The sequence below is a fragment of the Castanea sativa genome, chromosome 1, assembly GCF_040712315.1.
Source record: "Castanea sativa cultivar Marrone di Chiusa Pesio chromosome 1, ASM4071231v1".
NCBI lineage: Eukaryota > Viridiplantae > Streptophyta > Magnoliopsida > Fagales > Fagaceae > Castanea > Castanea sativa.
Window position 1 is genome coordinate 225,900 of NC_134013.1, and position 24,395 is coordinate 250,294.

The 24,395-nt window shown below is 34.2% G+C and overlaps 3 protein-coding genes across 4 annotated transcripts; 2 read left to right on the forward strand and 1 right to left on the reverse strand.

The window, feature by feature from the left end:
- The first annotated feature begins 4,789 nt into the window (after positions 1 to 4,789).
- LOC142614302 (17.3 kDa class II heat shock protein-like) lies at positions 4,790 to 5,641 on the forward strand. The gene has a single exon (XM_075786894.1). The coding sequence runs from the start codon at positions 4,914 to 4,916 to the stop codon at positions 5,391 to 5,393; it is 480 nt and encodes a 159-aa protein (XP_075643009.1). The 5' UTR covers positions 4,790 to 4,913; the 3' UTR covers positions 5,394 to 5,641.
- Positions 5,642 to 5,770: 129 nt separating this feature from the next.
- Positions 5,771 to 11,507, reverse strand: LOC142614288 (25S rRNA (cytosine-C(5))-methyltransferase NSUN5). 2 transcript variants are annotated; one of them, XM_075786884.1, is made up of 13 exons: positions 11,222 to 11,507; positions 11,075 to 11,133; positions 10,935 to 10,985; positions 10,468 to 10,603; positions 10,159 to 10,244; positions 9,803 to 9,901; positions 9,547 to 9,600; positions 8,719 to 8,863; positions 8,402 to 8,463; positions 7,846 to 7,933; positions 6,970 to 7,053; positions 6,482 to 6,643; positions 5,771 to 6,309 (listed from the first exon to the last, which is right to left on the reverse strand). In XM_075786884.1, the coding sequence occupies exons 1-13, from the start codon at positions 11,424 to 11,426 to the stop codon at positions 6,011 to 6,013; spliced, it is 1,530 nt and encodes a 509-aa protein (XP_075642999.1). In that variant the 5' UTR covers positions 11,427 to 11,507; the 3' UTR covers positions 5,771 to 6,010. The 2 variants fall into 2 exon arrangements, with proteins under 2 accessions (XP_075642999.1, XP_075642990.1); XM_075786875.1 differs by having other exon boundaries at positions 11,072 to 11,133; positions 11,222 to 11,500.
- An 11,058-nt stretch (positions 11,508 to 22,565) lies between these two features.
- LOC142622498 (putative WRKY transcription factor 33) lies at positions 22,566 to 24,107 on the forward strand. Its single transcript, XM_075795977.1, has 3 exons — positions 22,566 to 22,837; positions 23,026 to 23,167; positions 23,725 to 24,107. The coding sequence occupies exons 1-3, from the start codon at positions 22,606 to 22,608 to the stop codon at positions 23,846 to 23,848; spliced, it is 498 nt and encodes a 165-aa protein (XP_075652092.1). The 5' UTR covers positions 22,566 to 22,605; the 3' UTR covers positions 23,849 to 24,107.
- The last annotated feature ends 288 nt before the right edge of the window (positions 24,108 to 24,395 follow it).

Below are 24,395 nucleotides of genomic sequence, written 5' to 3' on the forward strand. Positions count from 1 at the left end.
TTACCTCAACACCTTCAAGACGACTTTAGGCCTCCAACAACCCCTGACGAGATATTATGTCGTTCTTTTCTCACCACACTCAAAGGAGCAACAAGAGAGTGGTTCACTAAGCTACCAATGTCATCCATCGACAACTTCAAGCAGCTAGGCAATTCTTTCCTCCATCACTTCGTTGGCAGGCAGCGCCCGAAAAGGCCAGCAGACCATTTGCTTACCATCAAATAAGGAGAAAAAGAAACCCTGAAGTCGTATGTAACACATTTCACTAGAGAAACTTTGGAGGTGGACGAAGCAGATGATAAAGTACGGCTGACGACTTTCAAAGCTGGATTGAAGTCCAGAGAGTTCGTGGTCTCTTTCGCGAAGAATCCTTCTAAGACAATGGCAGAAATGCTCTTAAAGGTGTAGAAGTACACAAATGCTGAGAACGCCCTAGCAATGATAGAAAGGGTAGAGAAACTCAAAGAGAAGGAGGACAATCGAAGAGGACAAAAAAGGGAATGAACAGATCGTCAGAATATCGAAGGGAACAGACGAAGAGATGACAAAAACCCTCGAACGGTAAAGTTCACTCCTTTGATTATGCCCGTTAACCAAATTTTGGCACAGATTAAGGACGAACACTACCTCAAATGGCCCAGACCATTACACTCGTCGTCCGACGTGCATGATAAGAGAAAATATTGTTGTTTCCACAAGGATCACAGACATTACATAGAGGACGGCAGGAACTTGAAAAAGCAAATAGAAGAGCTCATACGAAAAGGAAAACTGTAGAAGTTTGTAAAGAAGGGAGATTCTAGCAAATCCAGGGATGAGAACAAGGGTCAACGCGAGGCGTCTTTGAGAGATGAGGACCATATATCCCTTCGTTCACAAAGCGCCGTAGGGGAGATAAAGACAATCACAGGAGGACCATCCATAGGGAGATCGTTCAAGTTCCTCAGAAAGTCATATCGAAGGCAGGTGAACAGCAATCATAGAATACCATTTCTAAAGCAAAGACGAAGAGACCAGGACATTCTGTTCTAGGAAGAAGATGCGAGAGGAGTAAAACAGCCTCATGACGACTCGTTGGTTATCATGCTCATGATTGAAGGACTCAATACTAGGAGGATGTTGGTAGACAATGAGAGCTCAATAGATATCATTTATCTCTTTGCCTTCTAGCAGTTAAAAGTAGACCTGAGAAGACTTCGTCCATTTGAATCCCCCTTTGTTAGTTTCAGTAGGGACAAGGTGTATCCGAGGGGAATAGTGAACCTGACAGTCACGGCTGGCTCATACCCCCTCCAGGTAACCAATCAACATAACTTTTTAGTAGTGGACTCGCCATCTTCCTACAATGTGATCATATGAAGGCCTATCCTCAATCGTTGGAAAGCAGCCATCTCCACATATTGCCTAAAGGTGAAGTTCTCAACAGAATGGGGAATTAGGGAAATAAGAGGAAACCAAATGTTGGCGCAAGAATGCTACCAGGCAGTCCTGGCGTCAAAAGAAAACCACACATGGATAATTGAAGAAAAGACACCAAAAATTGCGAATAAACTAGAGACAATTGAGTTAGTCAAAGGAGATCCCACAAAGACGACTCAGGTAGGGACGAGTCTGAACCCCCAGACGAAGAAGGAAATCATCAGATTTCTGAAGGAAAACTTGGATGTATTCTTCTAGAGTCATGAAGATATACCTGGCATACTAGCAGACATCATTCAACAATGCTTGAATATGAATCCTAAGAAGAAACCCATCCAGCAGAGAAGAAAAGTCTTCGCTTTTGAATGAAACAAAGTAGTCATGGACGAGGTAAACAAGCTGCTCACTGCTAACTTCATCAGGGAAGTCTATTATCCCGAATGGTTGGTCAATGTCGTTATGGTCAAAAAGGCAAACGGGAAGTGGAGAATGTGCGTCGACTTCACGGATTTGAATAGCGCCTGCTCGAAGGACAGCTTTCCTCTGCCTAGGATTGATCAGCTTGTGGACTCCACAATCGGGCACAAGCTTCTTACATTTATGGACGCCTTCTCTGGATACAACCAAATACATATGGTAGAGGAGCATCAAGAGAAGACTGCCTTTATCACCAGCCAGGGGCTCTATTGCTATAGGGTCTTGCCTTTTGGGTTGAAGAACGCAGGGGCCACATACCAAAGGCTGGTAAACCAGATGTTCAGCAAGCAGATTGGGAGGAACATAGAAGTATATGTGAACGATATGCTCGTCAAAAGCAAGGAAGAGGAGGATCACCTTGACAATCTCAAGGAAACATTCAACACACTCAGGCAATATAGTATGAAGCTGAACCCGACCAAATGCGCCTTTGGGGTCTCTTCTAGAAAATTCATTGGCTTCATGGTATCGCAGAGAGGAATAGAAGCAAATCTAGAAAAAGTAAAAGTCATCCTCGAGATGACGATCAAAGAAGTGCAGTCCCTCATTGGAAGGGTGGCAGCCCTCAAAAAGTTCGTCTCCAAAGCAATAGACAAATGCCTTCCTTTCTTCAAGACGTTAAAGCAGGCCTTCGTTTAGACAAACGAGTGTGAAGCAGTATTCTAGGAACTAAAGCGCTACCTAAGTAACCCCTCACTCCTGAGTCCGTCCAAGGAAGGAAAAGACTTGTTCCTATACTTAGCAGTGTCCATAACTGTGATAAGCGCAACCTTGATTAGGGAAGAAAATAGGATACAACTCCCAGTGTATTACATCAGCCAGGCTTTCCAAGGAGCTAAAGTTCGATACCCACAAATAGAGAAGATCACCTTTGCCTTGATAGTGGCTTCCATAAAGCTTCATCCGTACTTTTAGGCTAACCCGATCATAGTAATGACGGATCGGCCTATTAAGAAAGCAATGAATAAACTTGAGGTTGCTGGATGAATGGTACAATAGGCCATTGAGCTTAGTTAGTTTGACATAGAGCACCGACCCCAAACGGCCATAAAAGCCCAAGCACTAGTAGACTTCATAGCTGAGTTTACCTCCCCCGAACACGAAGATAACCAAGAAGAATCAGTTCTTTGGACGATACATACAAATGGGCCATCCACTCAGAAGAGAGGAGGAGTAGGCGACGTCATCACCTCTCCAGAAGGGGACACTTTGAAATATGGAGTTCAACTTAACTTCCCTGCAACCAACAATGAAGCAGAGTGCAAGGCAATATTGACAGGGCTAAGGATTACCCAGGCACTAGGAGCCAAAATTGCCGTACTGAAGGGCGATTCGTAGCTCATCATAGGGATGGTCAACGGAGAATTCGAAGCAAAGGAATTGAGGATGCAAAGATATCTAAAATTGACAAACCAGTTAATTGGCAGGTTTGACCGGGTAAAATTTGCTCAAATCCCATGGGATCAAAATGCTGAAGCTGAGTATATTAAGTTATAAAAACCTATTTCACTCTTCTTCTTTTTTTTTCTCTCTTCTATCATGAGCAACACCTCTTTCGTCTTTTCCTTGTGTTTATTCTTGAACTCAAGACTCATCTTCTCTCATCGTTCCGCCTCTCTCAGCTTTTGCTCTTGCTCATTCTCTTCACCATAAGAAAACATGTGATCAATAATGGTAGTATGATGGTTAGAAACACCAATTCGTTGGTGGTCACAAAAGTCACTATTCTGGTGGTTTGGCCACTGGTGTTGGCAATACGGTGGGCAACGATACCGATCCGACGGCATTTGTCGGAGCCACTATTTCAACAATCCACCCACTAGTGAAGGGGGTACAATGGTTGGAGACATCAATTCGCTGGCAGTGGCCAAAGCCACTATTTTGGCAGTATAGTGGGTGGCAAGACCAATCTAATAACGTTCGTCGAAGCCATTATTTCGATGGTTCGGCCATCGGACCTCCAGTATAGGCGGCTCCACTGGCCAAGCCACCAATGTTGGTAGTTTACTTAAAATATATGCTTAAATTAAAAAACTATGACCATTAGAGAAAAAAATAAAAAATTAAGGAAGAATGAATATTTTATTGAAATATCTTCTATAATAGATAAACTAATGTGGATGTTTTGGAAAAGCGTTTGTGTAAAATAGAAAAAATAGATTCTTATGCTAAAATAGATGGAAATATTTTACATGGACTGATGCAATTGCTCTTAGATTAGATTAGATTAGTAATAGTAAACCTCCATCACAAAATTTCGAATAGGGAATTAACTACCAAGTTGGATTTGCTAATAACTAGAAGATAATTATCTAAGCTGACTTGTTGCTTGTATGATATTTTTTCCCTAACAACTAAGAAATCAGGCTTGGCGAGTATCACTTTCACTTCATAGTTTTTACTTATTGTATTTAGAGCTCGTATATATTATATGTGTGGGTGCATTTTTTATTTTTTATTTTTAATTTGATAAAATTTGATTTTTTTCAAGTGAAAGAAATTAACTCGTGACATTTTTATTTTTGGAATTAAACTCGTGGCATGTTGAGTAGTGGATTAACATTAGTTAACATATAGAGGGGAAGCATAAAGTAGAAAAATTATGCAAGACATTTTTATTTAAAACGTTAATGGCAGCCGTATGGTTAAAATTAGGAAGTTTGTTTCTTTTGAAATTTTTTATAAAAAAAAAAATTGGGAGTAATTTTAATGAGTCAAAGTCAATGAAGTAAAGACAGTACTCTGTCTCCTCTCTTACATATATCAATTAATCAGAGAAGTTTCCACAACGTTCTGGACTGGTGTAGAGTCTACCTACGATATATGCGAACCTCCTGGAAGCTACCTGCTATGCTAATGCTATATCCATCTAGAACTTTCCCTCCATTTTTCTTCTTCTTCTTCTTCACCTATAAAAATGCCATCACCACCACTTCCTCTTTCAAACCCAATTCAATTGTCTAGCTCGAAAACACATTTTAGCATCCTTCTCTTTTTCAATCAAGAAATTTAAAAAAATGGATTTGAGAATCATGGGTTTGGAATCATCACCACTGTTGTCAACCCTGCAGCAGATGATGGAGCTGAGCGACGACAAGTCTTCTTCGGCATCCTTGAACGGCCCAGGTCACACGTACGTCCGCGACGCGAAGGCGATGGCGACCACACCGGCAGACGTGAAGGAGTACCCCAACTCGTACGTGTTCGTGGTGGACATGCCTGGGTTGAAGTCTGGGGACATTAAGGTGCAGGTGGAGGACGACAATGTGCTTTTGATAAGTGGCGAGAGGAAGAGGGAGGAAGAGAAAGAAGGGACCAAGTACTTGAGGATGGAGAGGAGGATCGGCAAGCTCATGAGGAAGTTTGTGCTCCCTGACAATGCCAACACAAATGCTATCTCTGCTGTGTGCCAGGATGGTGTGCTCACTGTTACTGTGAACAAGTTGCCACCTCCAGAACCCAAGAAGCCCAAGACTATCGAGGTTAAGATTGCTTAATTACCATAATGGGACTTCTCTTTGTCCATCTATCATATCATATGGGAATAAATCAATCCAGTCTTTTTTTCCTTGCTTGCTTTTGTTTAGGCGTACGTGTGTGTTTTGTTGTTATGCTTGCATTTGTGCTTACATTATGTTGTTAGGAAAGTATGAAGCATCTATGCTATGTTATCTTCTTCTTTTCTTTTGGCTGAAATATGTTATGTTATCTTCTTGTAATGAGAACTACAAGACTTTTTCAGCAACTTGGAGCTTTTCTGGACTTTTTTATTATTTAATTTCTCTGAAGAGCTATACATCTTCACAATGGAACTGCCGAACCCCACATGGGTTAGTATGACTTGAAATTCTAATCAACAAGTGAAGGAACCCAGTTTTAAAACTAAGAGCAACATAATAAAATCTTAAATCCCTTAAGTGCCAAAGCTAATATTCTCGCTCAGCACAATCACAGCAGATTTGCAGAAGCAAATGAGTACTACAAATTCAGGAAGCGGGGCTCCGTGCATCAAAAAATTCTCTGGTATAGAAATTCATATTAGCTGTCTGCTACTATACCTCAGATCTTTAGAACAGATAATTAAACCAAAATCTTGGAGGATCATTTTCAAATCTCAAAAGCAATCAGTAGTCATTGGTCTATACGAGCCACCAGTATTGAAGTTGTCTCTTTTTCGCCTACTCTGTTTTGCATGCAACCACATCAGAAACAATTTAGTATGGGCAAAGTTTATTACAATTCTTTTCTTCCCACTTCTAAATCTACCGGTGCAGCTGTCTCTGGCAAGAGATTTGGAATTATTTCTGCAGGTTGCTTGCTTTTCGGAGTGATTTTTGTCGTCTCTCTTTGTAAATAAGGCAATGAAAAAGCCTTCTCCATCCTCAACAGGATCGGTTCGCAAAAGATGTTGAACTGCAAACATAAGAACCAAGCAGTATAAAGATATTGGCCAGAGGTGGTGTAATTTCTGCGTTCTACCAAACACATTATCAGATTTCATTTTCTGGATAGAAGTCAGCTTATTATAGGGCATTAATATGTCATCTAAGTGAACAAATTGGTATTAAAACAGAACAGCACTTACAGCCTTCAAAAACTGGGAGACCACGGCGCTGCCATTGGGGGAAGGGAGTAGCCAGTTGAAAACCATATGATGCAGCAAGAGGAAGAACAGATTTTACGACATCTTCATTTTCAATTTGGTGTATGGAACATGTGCTGTAAACCACTCTCTCAACTGCAGGAACTGCCAGCAGAATAATCGTATTGTAAAACATTTAGAGTATTGTAAAACATGCGTCAAACAGCATAATTGTGCGGGAGGGAAAAGAAGAAACAAAGAATATTGTTTCATGATCTAGCAGATTTACAAGAATTAATGCTTGTTTACTGATTAAGAGGTCAAATCTCAGGGCTAAGACTTCGTGAGAAAGCAATTTTGTTACGAAAACCAGACAGTCCCGACATTTATTTGGAAGAGTATGTGTAGTGACCTAATGGAGCATATGCAGTGGCCTAATTACAAAACTTTGGGAAAGGAGAGCAAAGATATAAGCTTTGAGTGAAACTTACAAGATAATGCATGCATGAGCACTTTTCTCTGAAAAGCCGCAAGCTTGTTCAATCTTTCAGTGTCAGTAACACCAGCTGCATGACCTGCAGATTTAAATTTGGAGTTATGATTAAAAATAAAGGATAGCAGCGCGCTCCATAGTTTTAACAACTGGATCAACCTGATCAGTTCGACCGGATTAAATGCAAACCGGGACTATATTAGACTCATCCACATTCAATAGCAAAAGTAGATAAAAAAACGATCACAACTGGTCAAGCTGGTGGTTCAACCACCAGAATCAGTTTTGATCATATAAGAAAACATAACAGAATAATAGATTATCTTTGAAAATGTAAATATCACTTATTTTAAAATCATTATTACCACATATAGGATATATTGACACATTTAACAAATCAATTATATGAATGAATAACTAAAGCTGTAAAAAGTCATTTAAATATTAAAAAAACCAAATTTCCATTTTTTTTTATTGATAAGTTACACAAGCACCCCATTGAGTTTAGAACCTATGACCTCATCTTTCATCTATTCTTATAAAATAACAAAGTGCCATTTGAGCTAGATTCCATTGGTCAAATTTCCAATTAATTTTTTTTTAGATGAACAAAATTTCCATTTTCTAAAAAAATTTAAACAGAAATAGCAAGTTTATCTAACAGTACATCCCAATTGATTGGACAAAGTTTCCAAAAAGTTTTCCTGTTCAAAGTCTTAACTATTACAATGATGATTCTAACAGCCAACTATTAGCACCTTACATTTATCTTTTTGGATTAGTAAATGGATCTTTAAATCACCTAAGCTAAAATGAGTCCAAAAGAGTTCATACATCACACAATCAAAAAATCCAAAGAGGCTAATAAAAGTACCTGCAGCATTAGATGGGAGCAGATGGTCCAATCTCACAGAGGCTGTCCCAGAACCAGAGCATGAAGGATCCAAAAGAATTGCACGGACCTACAATGTTGAATTGCTTGTCAGCAGAAACATAAATAGAAGATAGTGTGATTTTGTAGATGCAGTAAAGGGACTTTTGGGAAATTTCAGAACAAAATCTGGCCAAAATTTTTTTAGTCAAAACCAAGTTGAGCATTAGAGGTGAAAACCAACTTATTGGTGGTTAACAAAAGCAGCAATATAGGTAGTAACTTTGTCAGAGTCCAAGCCTGCTGTTTACAGAAGCATAAACCAACCAGATGCCAAGATGTCACCCTAAAATTTCAAAAACCAGCCAGAGCTTTTGTTGATGATACAAACTTCAATTAAGAGACCGGATTAGGTTCAAGTTTCAGTTATGACCAAGAATTCAAACAACTAAAGGTGAAGACCTCCCCTACCCCCCCTTTTTTTGATATGTGACATTCACAATAGGTCATGTGGAACCTAAAGACCATAACTGTGAAGACACAGTACATTATACTTTACCTTGGAAAAAGACGAATCATTTGGATTGCAGTTTAAGAAATCTCCATGCAGAACTTCTATATCTAAAATCCAGGTTAAGGAATAGCATTTTGTGCTTAGATGAGTGGAAATGGATGAGAAACTGACCCCAAAAAAAAAAAAAAGCTTCTAAACATAATAGAATAATAGATTAAAAATGAATCACAATGATAACGAATAGACATAACAGTTGGTAGGATTGCTTATTGTTCAACAATTTTGAAACAGAAAAGAAATATCAAATAAATAAAACAAAATAGAATGGTACTTAAAAGATGAGAAAGATCATAAAAGGATACTAGAGGCACCAGAGAGTTTAATGGTCTCTTTTAGACGTATAACCCTTTCCTTATTCAGCTCACATGCTATAATCTTCCCCTTTCCTCTCATAAGAGCGGCAAGGTGGACAGTTTTGTTTCCAGGGGCTGAGCATGCATCAAGAACCTTCAAAGAAAATATAATTGAGCACTGACTAAACCATCACATCAATAATAAAACAAGATGTCTCATTTTCTCAACCTCACTGGCTAAAGCATGTATAGCAGTGCAGGTGTATAGAAAATGGTGAAAACTACTTCTCAAACAGTTATTTGCCATACAAGTGTTAGTTTTCTGGTTTTCACAAGCATCTTCCTATATAAATATTTAATTCATGCACATATTATTCAAGTAAAAAAGGCATACCAAACTAAAACCACAAGGAGGGATAAAAACAAAATTCCACATGCATTAAAAGTTGAAAATCATGCTTCAGAATCCAAAATAAGCTAATCTCCACTCACTGACTTTCTTTAAAAAAACAAAAACTTATGCAAATGACTAGTATTAACTGATATACTCTAAATGGTAAACTTGTTTCTTTCTTTTCATTCTTTTTCAAGGTGAGCAACACACTTGTTTTCAGATCATGTCCTTATGTATTTCATGGCTTCTCAATTGAAAAGGAAAAAGAGAAAAAAAAATGCAGAAGAAAATTGAAGTTGTGGATTCCTAACTTGAATGTAAACAGTCAACGATGGATTCCATCAACATATCAAAACCAAAGCAAGAGAGAGATAAGATAAGTCGATACCTTGAGTGAAAAACTCAATCATCATTCACCAATATAAATGAGAAGCATTACTCACCTCCCATCCTGGTTTAGGATCAAGAGCTGCTGCCACCATAGAACTTGCCTTCCCCTGTGCAAAAAGATCGCAATTTCAGTAAAAAAATGTTAAATTAGAACCGCTGCCCAAGTCATGGAAATTTTTTCAGGGGTAAGGAAGCGTGATACTTATTTTTCCATGAAATAAGAATCCAAATCACATGAAGTTGCTTTTGATTTTTAATTTTTAATTTTTTTTTTGTAAATCTTAATACCAGACTTGAACAAACTCTTACTTGCATAAATACACTTCCATTCGTGACCAGAGGATGATTATGCAAGTCAGTACTTGGTGGGAGTATCAACAAGTCAGGAACCATGTTATCCTTTTCAACCTGTTTAACACACAAATCATAAATGATGAAGAAAAGCAACACACAGTCAAACTCTAAAAAGATAATTATCCAAGCAATTAAAACAAAACATATATTATTGCATCAAAAACATAGTAATTGTTGAATAAGTAAGGCCATCATGGTTACTAGCAAACAATTTTGGAGTTGATTGTATCCTGTGTTGTTTCTTCAGTTTTAACTGTAACATTGGTTCACAATACATCATAATCCATGAATGTAAAGATTGGAAAAAGTACCATGTTTTGTTGCCCTAATTCAAGTAAGGCTGAATCAACATCCATTTTCAGAGTATTGACACGAACATAACGAGGCTTTGAAACTTCTGCATCATAAATTAGCAAACCTGGTTTAGAAATATATTTTTTACAAGTAGTGCAATCAGTAATATGGCATCTGAGTGGCTAAAATGAAACAGACAGATAACTGATTAAGTGGCATAACAAGTTGACGTGAAGCTGGAGCATGAGATAAGATCAAACCAGTAAAACACATGCTTAACTCAAAACATAAAATGAAGTATATCAGGGACAGGGACACGCACACACCGGGAATTCGATAAAGATCCACCAAATCTTGAGGGGTCTTCACATTTTTCTTAACTAACAGGCGTGCTAGAGCTGTTTGTAGAGCATCTTTGCGGTGCATCAGAAACTTCTCGGCATCCCCAACTAATGAAACTGCCTGGGCGAGAAGAGTTGGCACAAATATAAGATGATGATGATGATGATGATGCACATTTGTTTGTTTGATGATTTGTTGATCTACTATAATAACTTGACTGAACCAGACTTAAAACATATATATATATATATATATATATATATATATATATATATATTTATATTTAGCATTTAATTTAATAGCTGAATAAAAGTGCTAAAAATAGAGTACGGACATAAAATGTAGCATCATAGACTATGGATTTATCTCTAATGTATTGTTTTGTTTGTTATCTTCTCGTGTCCTATTGCTATTGAATTCAATGGGAGTATGAGTGAGAGTGAGAGTGTACCTGGCCAAAAAGAATGTCATATGTGATAATGTAAATTAAGTCCTGTTGCCTCTGCAACACCAAACAGTAAAGTAAATTAGCGAGATGAGATGAGATGAGATGATAGAACATATAATAATTATTATTTGAACTGATACCACCTTCCATTTGGCGTTGAGAATGGTAGCAGCATCCAAAACATCCTTAATAATAGGAAGATCTGAAAAAATAAAAAATAATGATGTTCAATTCCAAGGAATTAGGAAGTTGAGAAAGAAAGGATGAACAAAACAAATAACAATAGATACGCTTGAGTGTTTGGCAGACGAGAGCGAAGGTGGCCTTCTTGTTCCTGATACAAGGCCTATATATCAGAGATTTTATGGACCCCACTGCTTGCCGACGAGCATCGCCTTCGAGGACACTTCCTAATACCTTCGCTGCCTCTCTCCTTGCGAAGTACGCCGACCGCTCCCCGTTGCTCTTCCATCGCCCTACCGCCTCCGCCACCATCTCTTCACTGCCTTTTGGGGTTTTGGGCTTGCTTGCTTTGCTTTTCCCTTTAATTCCCAAACGACGACGTTCCTCTTTTACGCTTCATACCAATCCAATTGGCATCCCAAAAACAAAAAAAACAAAAAAAAAGAGAGAGAATAACATGTCCTATATCATTTTTTTAATTTTTGTGTCACCAAAGTTATCTATACTGTTATTTAAGCGGCTATCCCTGTTTGGATTAGATTTTTTTTTTTGTTCCAAAATACCTCTATACTCTTAGGTTTAAGTAGAGACAGAACTAAAGGATAGTTTAGTAAAATATATGTCTAATTTGCACTAAAAGATTGCCTACAAAATATAAATATTCTTCCACGAACCTACTTCTTCAAAGTAACTATATGTTTATTTTTTTTTTAAATAGAAAAAAAAGTTAAATACTCCACATTTATCCAAAAACAAATCTAAATATCTTATCAAAAAAATTTTAAATATATAAAAAAAATAAAACTAAAGAATAATCTGGATTTTTTATTTTTTATTTCTAAAATATCTAAGTAAAAACAAAACTAAAGGACAGTCCAATAAAAATACAACCTTAACTTCTACTAAAATATTGCCTAAAAAATAAGGTCACTTTCCTATTAATTTTCAAATTTATTTATTCACTTATAAATTAGATTCTCAAAATAAAAATTATATATATAATAAAAAACATAGTTTTTTTTTTTTTTTTTTTGCTACTACCACTAAAAAAAAAGCCTCATTTCACGCACGAAGCGCGTGGGATGAGGCTAGTTTCTTATTACTATTCAGTAATCCGTGCCGGAATTAAAAAGGATTTATTTTAGGGTAAATTACGTATTTGGTCCTTATCTTATATATCATATTTAATTTGATCCATAACCTTTTAATTGTATCAATTTGGTCCCTAACCTTTCTTTACCGTGTCAATTTAATCCTTACAATTATCTTTTGGATGAAAATTAATGACATGTCTAATGGCCAAAATAAAAAATTAGTTTCTATTGATGTGATAATAAACTAAAATTTTATTTTAGCTATTTGCTATGTAAACAATTTTCATCTAATATATAATGGCAAAAACTAAATTGACACGACATTAAAAGGTTAAGGACCAAATTGACACAATTGAAAGGTTAAGGACCAAATTGAAATATGGTGTAAAAGTTAGGGACTAAATATGTAGTTTACCCATTTATTTTATTTAAAGGTCCATGATTTGATTTTAAAAAACAAACGTATAACTTGAAAATGAATGAAACTAAATAATTTTTTGTTTAATATAATAGTTTAGAAAAATTATTTTTCTTTCATATCATTAGTTTCACATAACACATCTCAACATAGGCTATTATATGGTGATGACTTCATACAATACTCAATTGTAATTAAATATACTATCCACTGTCAATCTAATTTATGTTATCTTGATAGTAGATCAACAAATTACATTCTCATGTCTTCCATCATTTAGAATGTAATTGAAGTAATGATGGTATGTAATGTATAAATTTTATTCTTTTATACTATAAAATTATTAAAATAAAATCTAATGTTATGGAAATTTTTTGAAATAAAATTTTAAATTTCTTAAAACTTAGTCAATAGAGATTCTATTTTACCTAAAAGTGAATTATCACAATTAATGAGAATTTAATCATTTTTAGCAAAGAAAAGATAACTGTGGGGAGTAAAAGGACTCAAGCAGGCATTTGGGCCTTTGGGCTCTAACAAAGAGGGCCAACCTGTTCTTGATAAAAAGCCTGTTAAAAACTACAAATCGGCCCATTCGCCGAGGGTTCGAGGATACATCCGAGGATGAGTTTCTCCTCGGATAGACCCAAGAGAGCTCGGAGATTCACTATGAAGGTCAAGGCAGAATTCCGGAAAGACTGTTGGTTAAAAAGGGGAACCCCTGAACCTTTTAGATACATCGGTGTTAGAAAAATATCGTAGGCAAAGGCTGCCACCTCCACATTAAAGACCCCGCACCTACCTCCCTGGCCGCATTAATGGGGAAGTGACCCCTGAACAGTAGAACTGAAACTTCTGGTTACTATTCAAAGCACTAAGAGAAGAAATATCTTGGGAAGAGGAGATTTGAGCGACAGGTGGATAAAACACCAAGGGAAGAAGTATTTAAAGGGGGAGAAGGCCAAAAAAAAAGGGATCGGGGAGTTACCAAAAAAGAAATCAAGAATTGTAATCTTTTAAAGAGAAAGAGAAATAATATAGAAGTGGTCCTTGACTCACGTCCAAGGAGGTCCCTTTGCGAATATCATCTTTTATTTACAAGTATCTTCACAACTTAGCCTGTTGTCAAGTTCTCAGTACCTCTAAATTAGATTTCAAGCCCACACTCTACAAATTTTTCATTGTTTAAGGCTCATTGGGCCTGAGCCCATAACTGTCTTTTGGGTCCAGGTGCAATTGTGCACTTACAATAACCATAGGCCGAATTTTTATTTTATAGCATAGAATGTTTCAGTTAGAACCATACCATGTGAAATACATTAGTCCATTATGATATTTTCAAATAATATCCTAATACCTATTTATATGTGTTTTCTTTTTAATAATGCCATAAAGGATGGAGTTTAATAGAAGTCATTTAAGATCTAACATATCCAATAATTTTTTTATAAAAAAAAAAAATGTAATTTCAAAAGTCTTTTAATTGTAATTTTTTTAATCATAAAATAGACCTTATCTAAACTCTAAAGGAAAGCATTCAAGATGGAGGGCAAGGGCCGGGGTTCAAGTCTCCAGGATGGAGTTTCATACACATATACACTTAGATTAGGCTAGAGTGGAATTCTATATTGTATCAAAAAAAAAAAAAAAGGAAAATATTCAAAATGATCATATCATCGATATCATATCATGATGGTTGCAAATAACAATATTATTATCCATGATTAATAGATGACAATGAAACTATGAATTAACAATTTAACAAATCAAATACCAAGTTTAAACTACAACAGCACATATATAGAAAACTTCAAATATTGGAACATACTTCTTTTGCCATTTTCATTATTCCAAAGTTTCAAAGATAATTCCAATTCAGTTAAACCCAATACATATATACACATGAACCCAAAGAATTCCAAAAATAAAAACAACAATCTTCAAAAGCCTCTGCCTAATACAGTCACTATATATATATATATATTTTTTTTTTCCAGATCATGTGTTCTTTAGTTCTTTTTCTTTTTATGTTTAATCAAACTTTTTCTAATTGACCAAAATATCTCTCATATATGTTAACATTAAACTTGATAAGAAAACTTTAATACCTTTAAAATCGAGAACCAAAGTCAACGCAAGAGACTGTATAGCAGAGCGGCGTTGGAAGAATAATCCCCCAAAAAAAACTAATTAAAACATAATATAGGAATGAACAGCCAAGTTGAAATTGTAAAAAATAATCCCTAAAAAAAAACTACCTATAATATAATATAGGGTTATGGATTCCTGATCAAATTTAGTTAGGGTTATGGATTCCTAATCAAATTTGGTTATATATATATATATATATATATATATATATTGTAAGGAGAATAGGTCCAGTAGTGTATATTGGGCTGAGGGCCTGATCTGGACACCTAATTGTCCGAGGACAGGATAAACGCTAGAATCGTAATGGTTTCCGACTTGAACTAGGACTGCTTTGGGGAAATTAAACGTTACTGCTTACACATAACAACCTAGGTGTTGACACGGTCTTTTATAGCTAGCACTTTATGGCGGTGTGTTGATCCCAGTTTCATGAGTGTATTTGAGATTAAGTCCAAATCTCATAGGGAGTGACCCCAACTCCACACTCACATAGGTGAAAATTTGTTAAAGGTGCTCCTAATTCTGACACCGCACTCATACGAGCTACAGATTTCATTAAGAGTTATTACTCAATCTCTCCACATTACAGGATAAATGCATTTACATTATAGGGATGAATAATTAAAAAATTATTTACAAAATAAATAATTAAAAAAAATAGTGCATTTCTTACAACTATTATATGATTCGTTTTTCCTATTGAACCTAATTCTGAGGATCTTTGATACTTGGGTTGGGTATTCTTATACATGGCTCATGAATTTATGGACTTAAGTTCCATCCCCTCGATGGATTTCAAACTCTATCTTTTGCCAAGGTCTTGGTAAGAGGATCTACAAGATTATCATTAGATTTAATATAATCCACAATTATGATGCTACTACCCAAATAAGATTGCCGGTATTGTGCTTTCTTCTTATAGGTCTGGATTTATCATTTTTATAATGGTTTTTAACTCTAGCAATTGTGGCAGTACTATCACAATTAATTAATATAGGTGGAATTGACTTTTCCCAAAGTGGAATTTCATATAATAAATCTCTAAGCCAAGTTTTCTCTTCACTGGTTGAAGCTAATGTTATTAATTCAGCTTCCGTTATTGAATTAGCAATTATTGTTTGCTTTTTAGATTTCTAACAAATAGCACCACTACCTAAGGTAAAAATATAACCAGTGGTAGAGAGAGAATCACCTAACAAAGTATTCCAATTGGCATCACTAAAAACTTCAATCATAGCAAGATACTTTTTATAAAATAAGTCATAACTTTTGGTACTAATTAAATATCTCTTTGTTTGCTCAATAACTAGCCAGTGATCTTTACTAGGCTTGCTAGTAAATTTGCAATGTCTGGTCTAGTACAATTAGTAGTATAACGCAAACTGCCAATGATACTAGCATAATCCTTTTGATTAAAAATCTCATAATCATTATTCACATGAAATAAATGAATACTAGAATCAAAATAAGTATTTACACTTTTGTGATCATGAAAATTATATTTTCTCAAAATTCTTTCAACGTAATGTGATTGATCAAGAAATATTCCATCACATATTTTTTTTAATTTTCATGCCCAAAATAAAATTAGTCTCACCAAGATCTTTCATGTTAGAATGTCTTTTAAGCATATTTTTTTGTCTCATTTATAACATGCATATTTGAGCCAAATATCAACATATCATCCTCATAAAGACTAATAATAACATATAAATTATTCCATGATTTAGAATAAATATATTTATCACACTCATTTGATTTATAACCATTCTTAATCATGCAAGAATCAAACTTTTCATGCCACTGTTTAGGTGCCTGTTTTAATCCATATATAGATTTAGTTAGCTTACATACCTTGCTTTCTTGTTCAAGCTCTACAAAGCCTTCATGTTGATTCATATAAATCTCTTCTTCTAAGTCCTCATTTAGAAAAACAGTTTTTACATCCATTTGATGAATTTTCAAATAAAAAATTGCAACAATTGCAATTAATAATCTAATAGATGTAATTCTTGTTACCAGAAAAAATTTATCAAAGAAATTAAGATTAGCTTTTTGTTTAAAGTCTTTTGTAACAAGTCTAGCTTTAAACTTATCTATCGATCCATCTTATTTCAACTTTTTTCTAAGGACTCATTTACAACCTATGGTCTTACAACCAGGCGGAAGATCTACTAATTCTATTAGAAATTAGAGATTTTATCTCATCATTTACAGTCTCTTTCCAAAATATAGCATCCGGTAATGTTAAAACTTCTTTTAAATTTTGGGGATTTTTCTCAATGTTAAAAAGATAATAATCAGGACCAAAATCCTTTTCAACTTTAGCTCTTTTTCTCTTTCTAGGTTCTATTTCAAAATGTTCTTGATTTTGTAAATGAGAAGTAGAAGAACTAGGTTGTGACAAAATATTTTCTTCACTCCACTATTTTTCAATTTAAAAGGAAATTTTTCTTCATGAAAAATTGCATCACTAGATTCAAAAATTATTTTATTTTCGAGATAAAAAAAATCTATAAACAGCACTATTAATCGCATAATCAAGAAAAGCATAGATAGTAGCTCTTATACCTAATTTAGGTATTTTAGGTTTAGTAAGCCTTATATAAGCAAGATAACCTCATACTCTCAAATATTCCAAATTTGACTTATGTTCTTTCCACATCTCAAAAGGTGTGGTATGTGACTTTTTATGTCGTACCCTATTCAAAACATGACATGCAGTTAAAATCTCTTCACCTAAAAAATGTAAAGGTGTACTAGATTCAATTAACATGGTATTTGTTAACTCAATTAGAGTTCTATTTTTTCTTTCAGCCACACCATTAGAAGCAAGTGAATATGGTGCAGTAGTTTCATGGATAATTCTCAAAGACTGAACAAGCGATTTGAATGCACTTGATTCATACTCACAGCCTCTATCACTTCTTATTCTTTTTATTTTTCTACTGAATTGATTTTCAACTTCTTTTAAAAAATCTTGAAATTTTTCAAAAGCATCACTTTTATTTTCAACAAATAAACAGTTGTATATTTTAAGAAATTATCAATAAAAGTGATAATATATCTATTTCCTCTACGAGTTAAAATTACCTTAAACTCACATAAATTAGAGTGAATTAACTCAAGTAATTCAATATTTCTTACAACATTTTTATGAGGCCTTTTTGTAATCTTGGCTTGATTACGAGTTTTGCATTTTTCAAAATCTTTTGACAGTTTTAGAAATAATCCTAAACTACTCATGATTCCCACATATCAACTATTTATATGACACAAACGAGCATGCCAAAAATTAATAGAAGAAAGCATATAAACTGAACTGGTAGATACTTTATTATTCTCAACATTTAACTTAAACATTCCATTACAAGCATAACCCTTGGCCACAATAATCCATTTTTAGTGATTACATAATTATTAGATTTCATAGTCTACTTGAAGCTAGCCTTGTTAAGCAAAAAACTTGACATCAAATTCTTCCTTATGGATGAAGTGTAAAGTACATTTTTCAATGTTAACACACGTCCATAACTGAATTTCAAATCAACCTTATGACTCCCAAAAACCTTGGTTTTGCTAGAGTCACCAAGCATAACAGTTTTTTTTTTCTTCAAAGGGAGTATACAACTTGAACCAATCTTTATCATAGCAGACGTGCCTATTAGCATCAGAATCTGTCTAACACCCTTCAACATATTACACCATATTGATGTTTGTAATCATAGCCATTAAAAGCTCTTTGGTTACATTAGCCTACAGAATAGATTCACGTTTCCGAAATTTGCAAAATCAAGCAATATGCCCACTCTTATCATAGACAAAACAAGATCTATTAAATTGATCTTGTAAAAGAGGTCTTTGGTTGTTATTGTTATTTTTATTCGGGTTTCTCCTTCCTTAAGGTCTATTATTATTTTTCAAAACTCTCTTTTTAAGCTTTAATTGACAATTTCTTGGAAAATGATTTTTGAGCATTATTATTATTAGCTGAAATAAGGTTTACCTTTGCGGTGGAATTACCATTGCTCTCTTGTAATGAGTGCATCTTGTCCTCTAGCCTCCTCCTCCACGTGAATGCGTGTGATCAAAGTCTCTAAGGATGTCTCATTTAATAATGGATACAACAACCCAACAAATGTCGTATGGCTAGAACAACCTCTGCACAAAGTGTTCAAGCCCAAACCCTTCTTTACCTCCTCCCTTCACCTCCCCCTTACGCTCGTATCTAGCCCAATATCTAAATTAATACATATTAGTCCATTAATCATCACAATTAAAAGGAATAAAATAATCTCTCTTTTTTTCAATGTGGGATTAAACATTTTCACTAACTACTCATCTTCTATATTAACTTCCACATCTTTATATTTACATTCTCATATAAATTCATTTAATTAATTAATATTAAAATGCTCCAACAATATAAAGAAAGGTTTGATTTGACTTTAACAAAAAAATAATTATATATATACATGTAGAAATAATATAAAAAAAAATAGAATTTATATATATGTTGGACTTAGGCTTCAACTTTGGTTTCATTCTCATCTAAAAAAAATATAATCAACATAAACTAAACTTTAGCAAAACAAAATTTAATAACATTTACTATCAATTTTTTTTCTTATAGATTTATTATTATACAAATAGTAGTTGGACAAACTAAAATTAATAATTTCATAGATAACTGTAGGGATGAAGGGCCCAGATAAACATATTGGGCTGTGGGTCGTGCTTGAGGATATCAGATAATCCGAGAACAGATAAGTACTAGCAAAGACAGATAGATTATTGAGCCAAAGAAGAGGTCGAGTCACAATGAGCAATCGATGTTGTTCGAGGAGTGACCCTTCCTTGGCTAGTAGAGTAGAGGCCTGAAGTCTGACCACCCATCACGCACTAGGCAGCAAGCAGCCATGCTTGGGAGGATAAGCATTAGAAAGAGATGAGTCAACGGGGAATTGAGAAATATTTGTGAAGAAAGCTGTCACCATCGCATTGAATACTTTGCATCTAACCTCCTGACCGTATTAACGTAGAAGTGATTCCTGAAAAGTAGTTTCTAGCCTTATAGCTGCCCACAGAGATTTCAGGAAGGTTCTGATGGGACAAGTATCAAGAAGATTATCAATCTGATCTACATGTGGAAGACTGAGATAAAAGAAGATGATGATATATAAAAGGGAAGAACTCCATGACAGAAAGGGGGGATCTAAGATTAAGAAATAAGAAAAACACTGTGTAACAAAGAACTTGAACATTTGTATGAGGCCCAGAGAAATATATAAGAATGTACCTTTCTCGGACCTAACTGAGGAACATTTTTCTTTGTTCAAACTATTTATCTTATTTATCCTTATACTAACTAGCTTACCACATAACTCATTGAACAATCAGTAACAAGCCCACTCTCTAATAAATTCATTGTTTTGAGCTTATTGGGCTATCACCTAAATCGCTTGGACTGTGGACTGAATTTAGTCCTTACAATAACAATTTAAATAAATTTTTTATATGTCTCAAATAAATTTATATTTATGTTATAAGTAGCTATTTTATATTTGCAAATATACAAACATATATATATATATATATATATATATATATATATATATATAAACTTGGTAAAATTTTAATAGGTATTTAGCTATGAAATTGGATTGCAATTATAATTAAAGACACTTAGCACAATATTATAATGTAATTAGAAACTAATTTAGGTTTTTAATTGAGCTTTAAGTTTAATATATTATACTATATGATTTTATGATTTTACAATACCCTTGCGTTGGTGATAAACTGATAAAAAGTGATAATACGTCAGCTGAAATGGTGTGCCTTACGAATTGTCATCAATCATGTTCCTCAGTCCTCGTGTTCAACGCAGACTTGAAAAGGACAAGGGAAAAAAAAATGGTCCAGAGGACAAAATTTATCTAGTAAACCCATTAACATCGGCATACACTGTGGGATGAGGCTTCGAAGAAAAAGGTTTAATCTGTTGGATTAGAAGAATTTTTTTTTTTTTTTGCTGAATGGATTAGAATAATATTGCACTACGACTTGGCACTTGGCAGATGCCAAATAAAGGCTATAATGCCAGGCAGTTTGGAATTAGACTTAATATAATAATTAACCATACCATTTTGATTTTAATCCTTTATATAGTAATATATATAATATACTACATACTATCTTTTAGTTATTGAACCTATATTTAAAAAGTAACGTCATTATTTAGAGTCATTAAACCAGCTTAACAATTTCAAAGTTTAATTGATTGTCAGCGGTCAGAGGACCATCCATTATGGAAAAGGCGAAAGCAATGGAAGAAGTTGCCTTAAAACTTCGGAGGTAAGAAATGGACTGTCCTTGTTTGCTGTTGACCTATAATGAGCTTAGATCAGTCTCAGTTCCATTGTATAGTAATATATAGAAATATATCCATAATGTGGGAAGAATATTAGTAAATGGAAAAAGTTTACTCCTAAATCAGTTTCGAGGAAACTTCCTTTAACTTAGTCTATAGTAATTTAAAAAGTTAATTTATTTTATTATTTAGTTTATTTTTACTATTATTTATGGGTCTTATTGCACTTTTTGATATTATTTATAGGTCTCATTATACTATTTCAAGTAACTTTTATCTTTATTTACAATATTTTTAGTAAAAAAGTTTTCAGTTTTAACTAAATAAACTGTTCTTAAATGACACTTAATAAACTATTTGTTTTGTTTAAATAATACAAGTGAATAGTCTTATAAATTGATTTGAGAAGATCAAAGTAAATACATCGTTTAAGAGGAAATGAGTAAGCCACATACCGCCTTAAAAGAAAAATTGTAGGGATGTAGGACAAAATCCTTAGGACCCTTTAGAGGATTTTTATTTTCTTTTGATCAATATAGAGGAGAGTAGTATAGTCAAAATTCGGCTTAGGAAGCTATATTTGCATGTTTGCATTTTAAGGCCAACAAACTATATGTTAAAAATAAAACAAAGAAATGATTTTATGTTCTCATTTTAAGGCCAACAAACTTTTTAGAAAAGAAAAAAAATTCTAATGGTAGTTCTACTCATTAAGGATCCAATTTGTCTAAAGTGAAATCTCTTTTTCACATTGACGATTGACTATATATTCTAGCTTTCACATATACTGTAGTAAATTAATTCTGTAACCGGAAGAGATCATATATATGTTATATCTTGTAAAATATATATGTAGAACGACATAAGAAATGAAGAAGATGAAAAAGAAATGTGTGCATGTAAATAAGTTAAGCCACACGCTCCCTGTTGAAGTCAAAATCGGGTGCATTTTGTGTCGTGTGTGTGTATGTATATGAATTCAAGTTTGTCACCTCACCTGACCCTCCTGCAGCGGCGCATGTAGGATAATGTGGGCAATGAAACAAGGTATCACAGCTTAATTAAATCAGTATCACTGTCACTATAACATTTGACTTGTACGTATTCGTCTCCGTTGTGAAGGGGTTGGTCCAAGCACGAGACCCTGCACCTAAATTCACACAATCACAGCTTTAAGTCTACAAAGTCTACCCCAAGTCATCCTCACCATGCCCCACTCTGGTCTTCACCAAAGGTTTCATTTTTTTTGGTTGTGTGGCACTTCTCTACTCTGCATTAGCTTTGAAGCTTCCTCCCCTCTCATAGGAAGCTGTCGATGAACCCACCTCCTGAAGCATTAACCATGGAGCTAGCCTAGCTAGCTAGGTGCTTATATATCCCAATTTCAGTTTTTATAACTACAATAAATCAAAAACAAATGCTTTCAAGCTTTCGAGTTTATTTTGACACATCAATATGTCTAATAACAATTTTAAACTACCTGCAGACTTGCCTGAGAGCAGAGAGTATGTCGATCAGTCCAATTTTGAGTTTTCCGAGTATTTAACATTCGATGATTGGCTTGATGAGGAGGATCCAACATCAAATGCTTCTGGGTTTACTCATCATCAAAATCCAGTTCATCATCAAGCTAATGAAGTGAGTGAGTTTGGTGGGAGTGAAAGCCACGTTGAAGGGTCTAGCAGCAGTAAGCAAATTTTTCTTTTTCTTTTTCTTTTTTAGTACAAATATGGCTCTACACACCACTGTCTTTGAATATAAACATCATTTTTCTTCATTCATTATTTCATTGAATATCATCTTGAGCTATATTTGTGGCATATATATCTCTCTCATGCTCAGAGTCTATGTATGGATGTATCTTACTATATATAGGAGAAGGTGGAAGTGGACGGGAGAGAAGGGAAGTCAAAGAAAGGTTCGCCTTTAAAACAATATCAGAGGTTGAAATACTGGATGATGGGTTCAAGTGGAGGAAGTATGGGAAGAAGATGGTGAAGAACAGCCCAAACCCGAGGTAATAACTACTACATATTGATAAAGTCAAGGGTTCTCTAACAACTATTCCAACATCCTAGTAATTACAACATTTTTTTTTTTTTTTTGTGGGGATAGAATCCTAGTTTGAACTTAATTTGAATAACAATTGCTAACTAGTATATATTACTTTATATAAATTTACATATATTAAAAAAACAAAAGTTCATCCATAAATTTTTATCAATAGAAACAAATTAAACTTATCATTTTATACTTTGTTCAAGTAAATTAAACTAACAAAAAGATTATACTTCTTTTCAAATATTTCCAAATCAATTAATAAACCCTGGTAATCTAGTTTAAGTTTTATCTATACTAGGCTCGAGTTTTCCAAGCTAGCTAGGTATGAATCAAATCAAATATGGTACGTTTTACATTATGTTAGACATACATAAACAAAGTTAGTGCATCAAAGGCCCTTAGATTGTAGACTCATATGTTTGATGATATCTCAATCATATTATTATTAATATTATTAATATTATTATATATAAGGCTATAACATTTATATTCTGTGATTATATATATATATAGGAATTACTATAGGTGTTCCATTGACGGATGCCCTGTGAAGAAGAGAGTTGAGAGAGACAGAGACGATCCAAGGTATGTAATAACAACATACGAAGGCGTCCATAACCACGAAAGCTCTTCTTAATTAGCTCTGTAAAAGAAGTGTAGAGTACTATTGCTGGAACTGGAAGAAGACTCACATTAATAACATATATTGGTACATCCAGTCAGTACTAAACATCTCTACAGTGGTTTCATTGCTAACTCTTTGTTATATTTATATTTTTGTAAGCTAAGGGTACCATATATGTCAGTGTCAGGCGAGTGATATGGGCCATACTTTGTACCATGATTTTCTGCTCATGTACAATCAAGTATTTAATAATAAATTATAATATGTTAATTAGAACCTTGACGTTGATATCTAAATTACCTTAACAACTTACGTAGAAAATGGGACTCCGTCACTCCAGCACTCCAGCTTTTTTCTACTCTTTCTACTAGTAGTTGTCGTTGTTGTTGTTGTTGTTGTTGTTGTTGTTTTTTTTTTTTTTTTTTTTTTTTTTTTTTTTTCAAAATTAAGCCAAATATAGAAAATAGTAGTTACTGTTTTTTTTTATTATCATTAATATTCCAATAGAAAGTTAATATTTAGAATTTTTTGTGTTAGTGTATTGATATTAACATGCTTG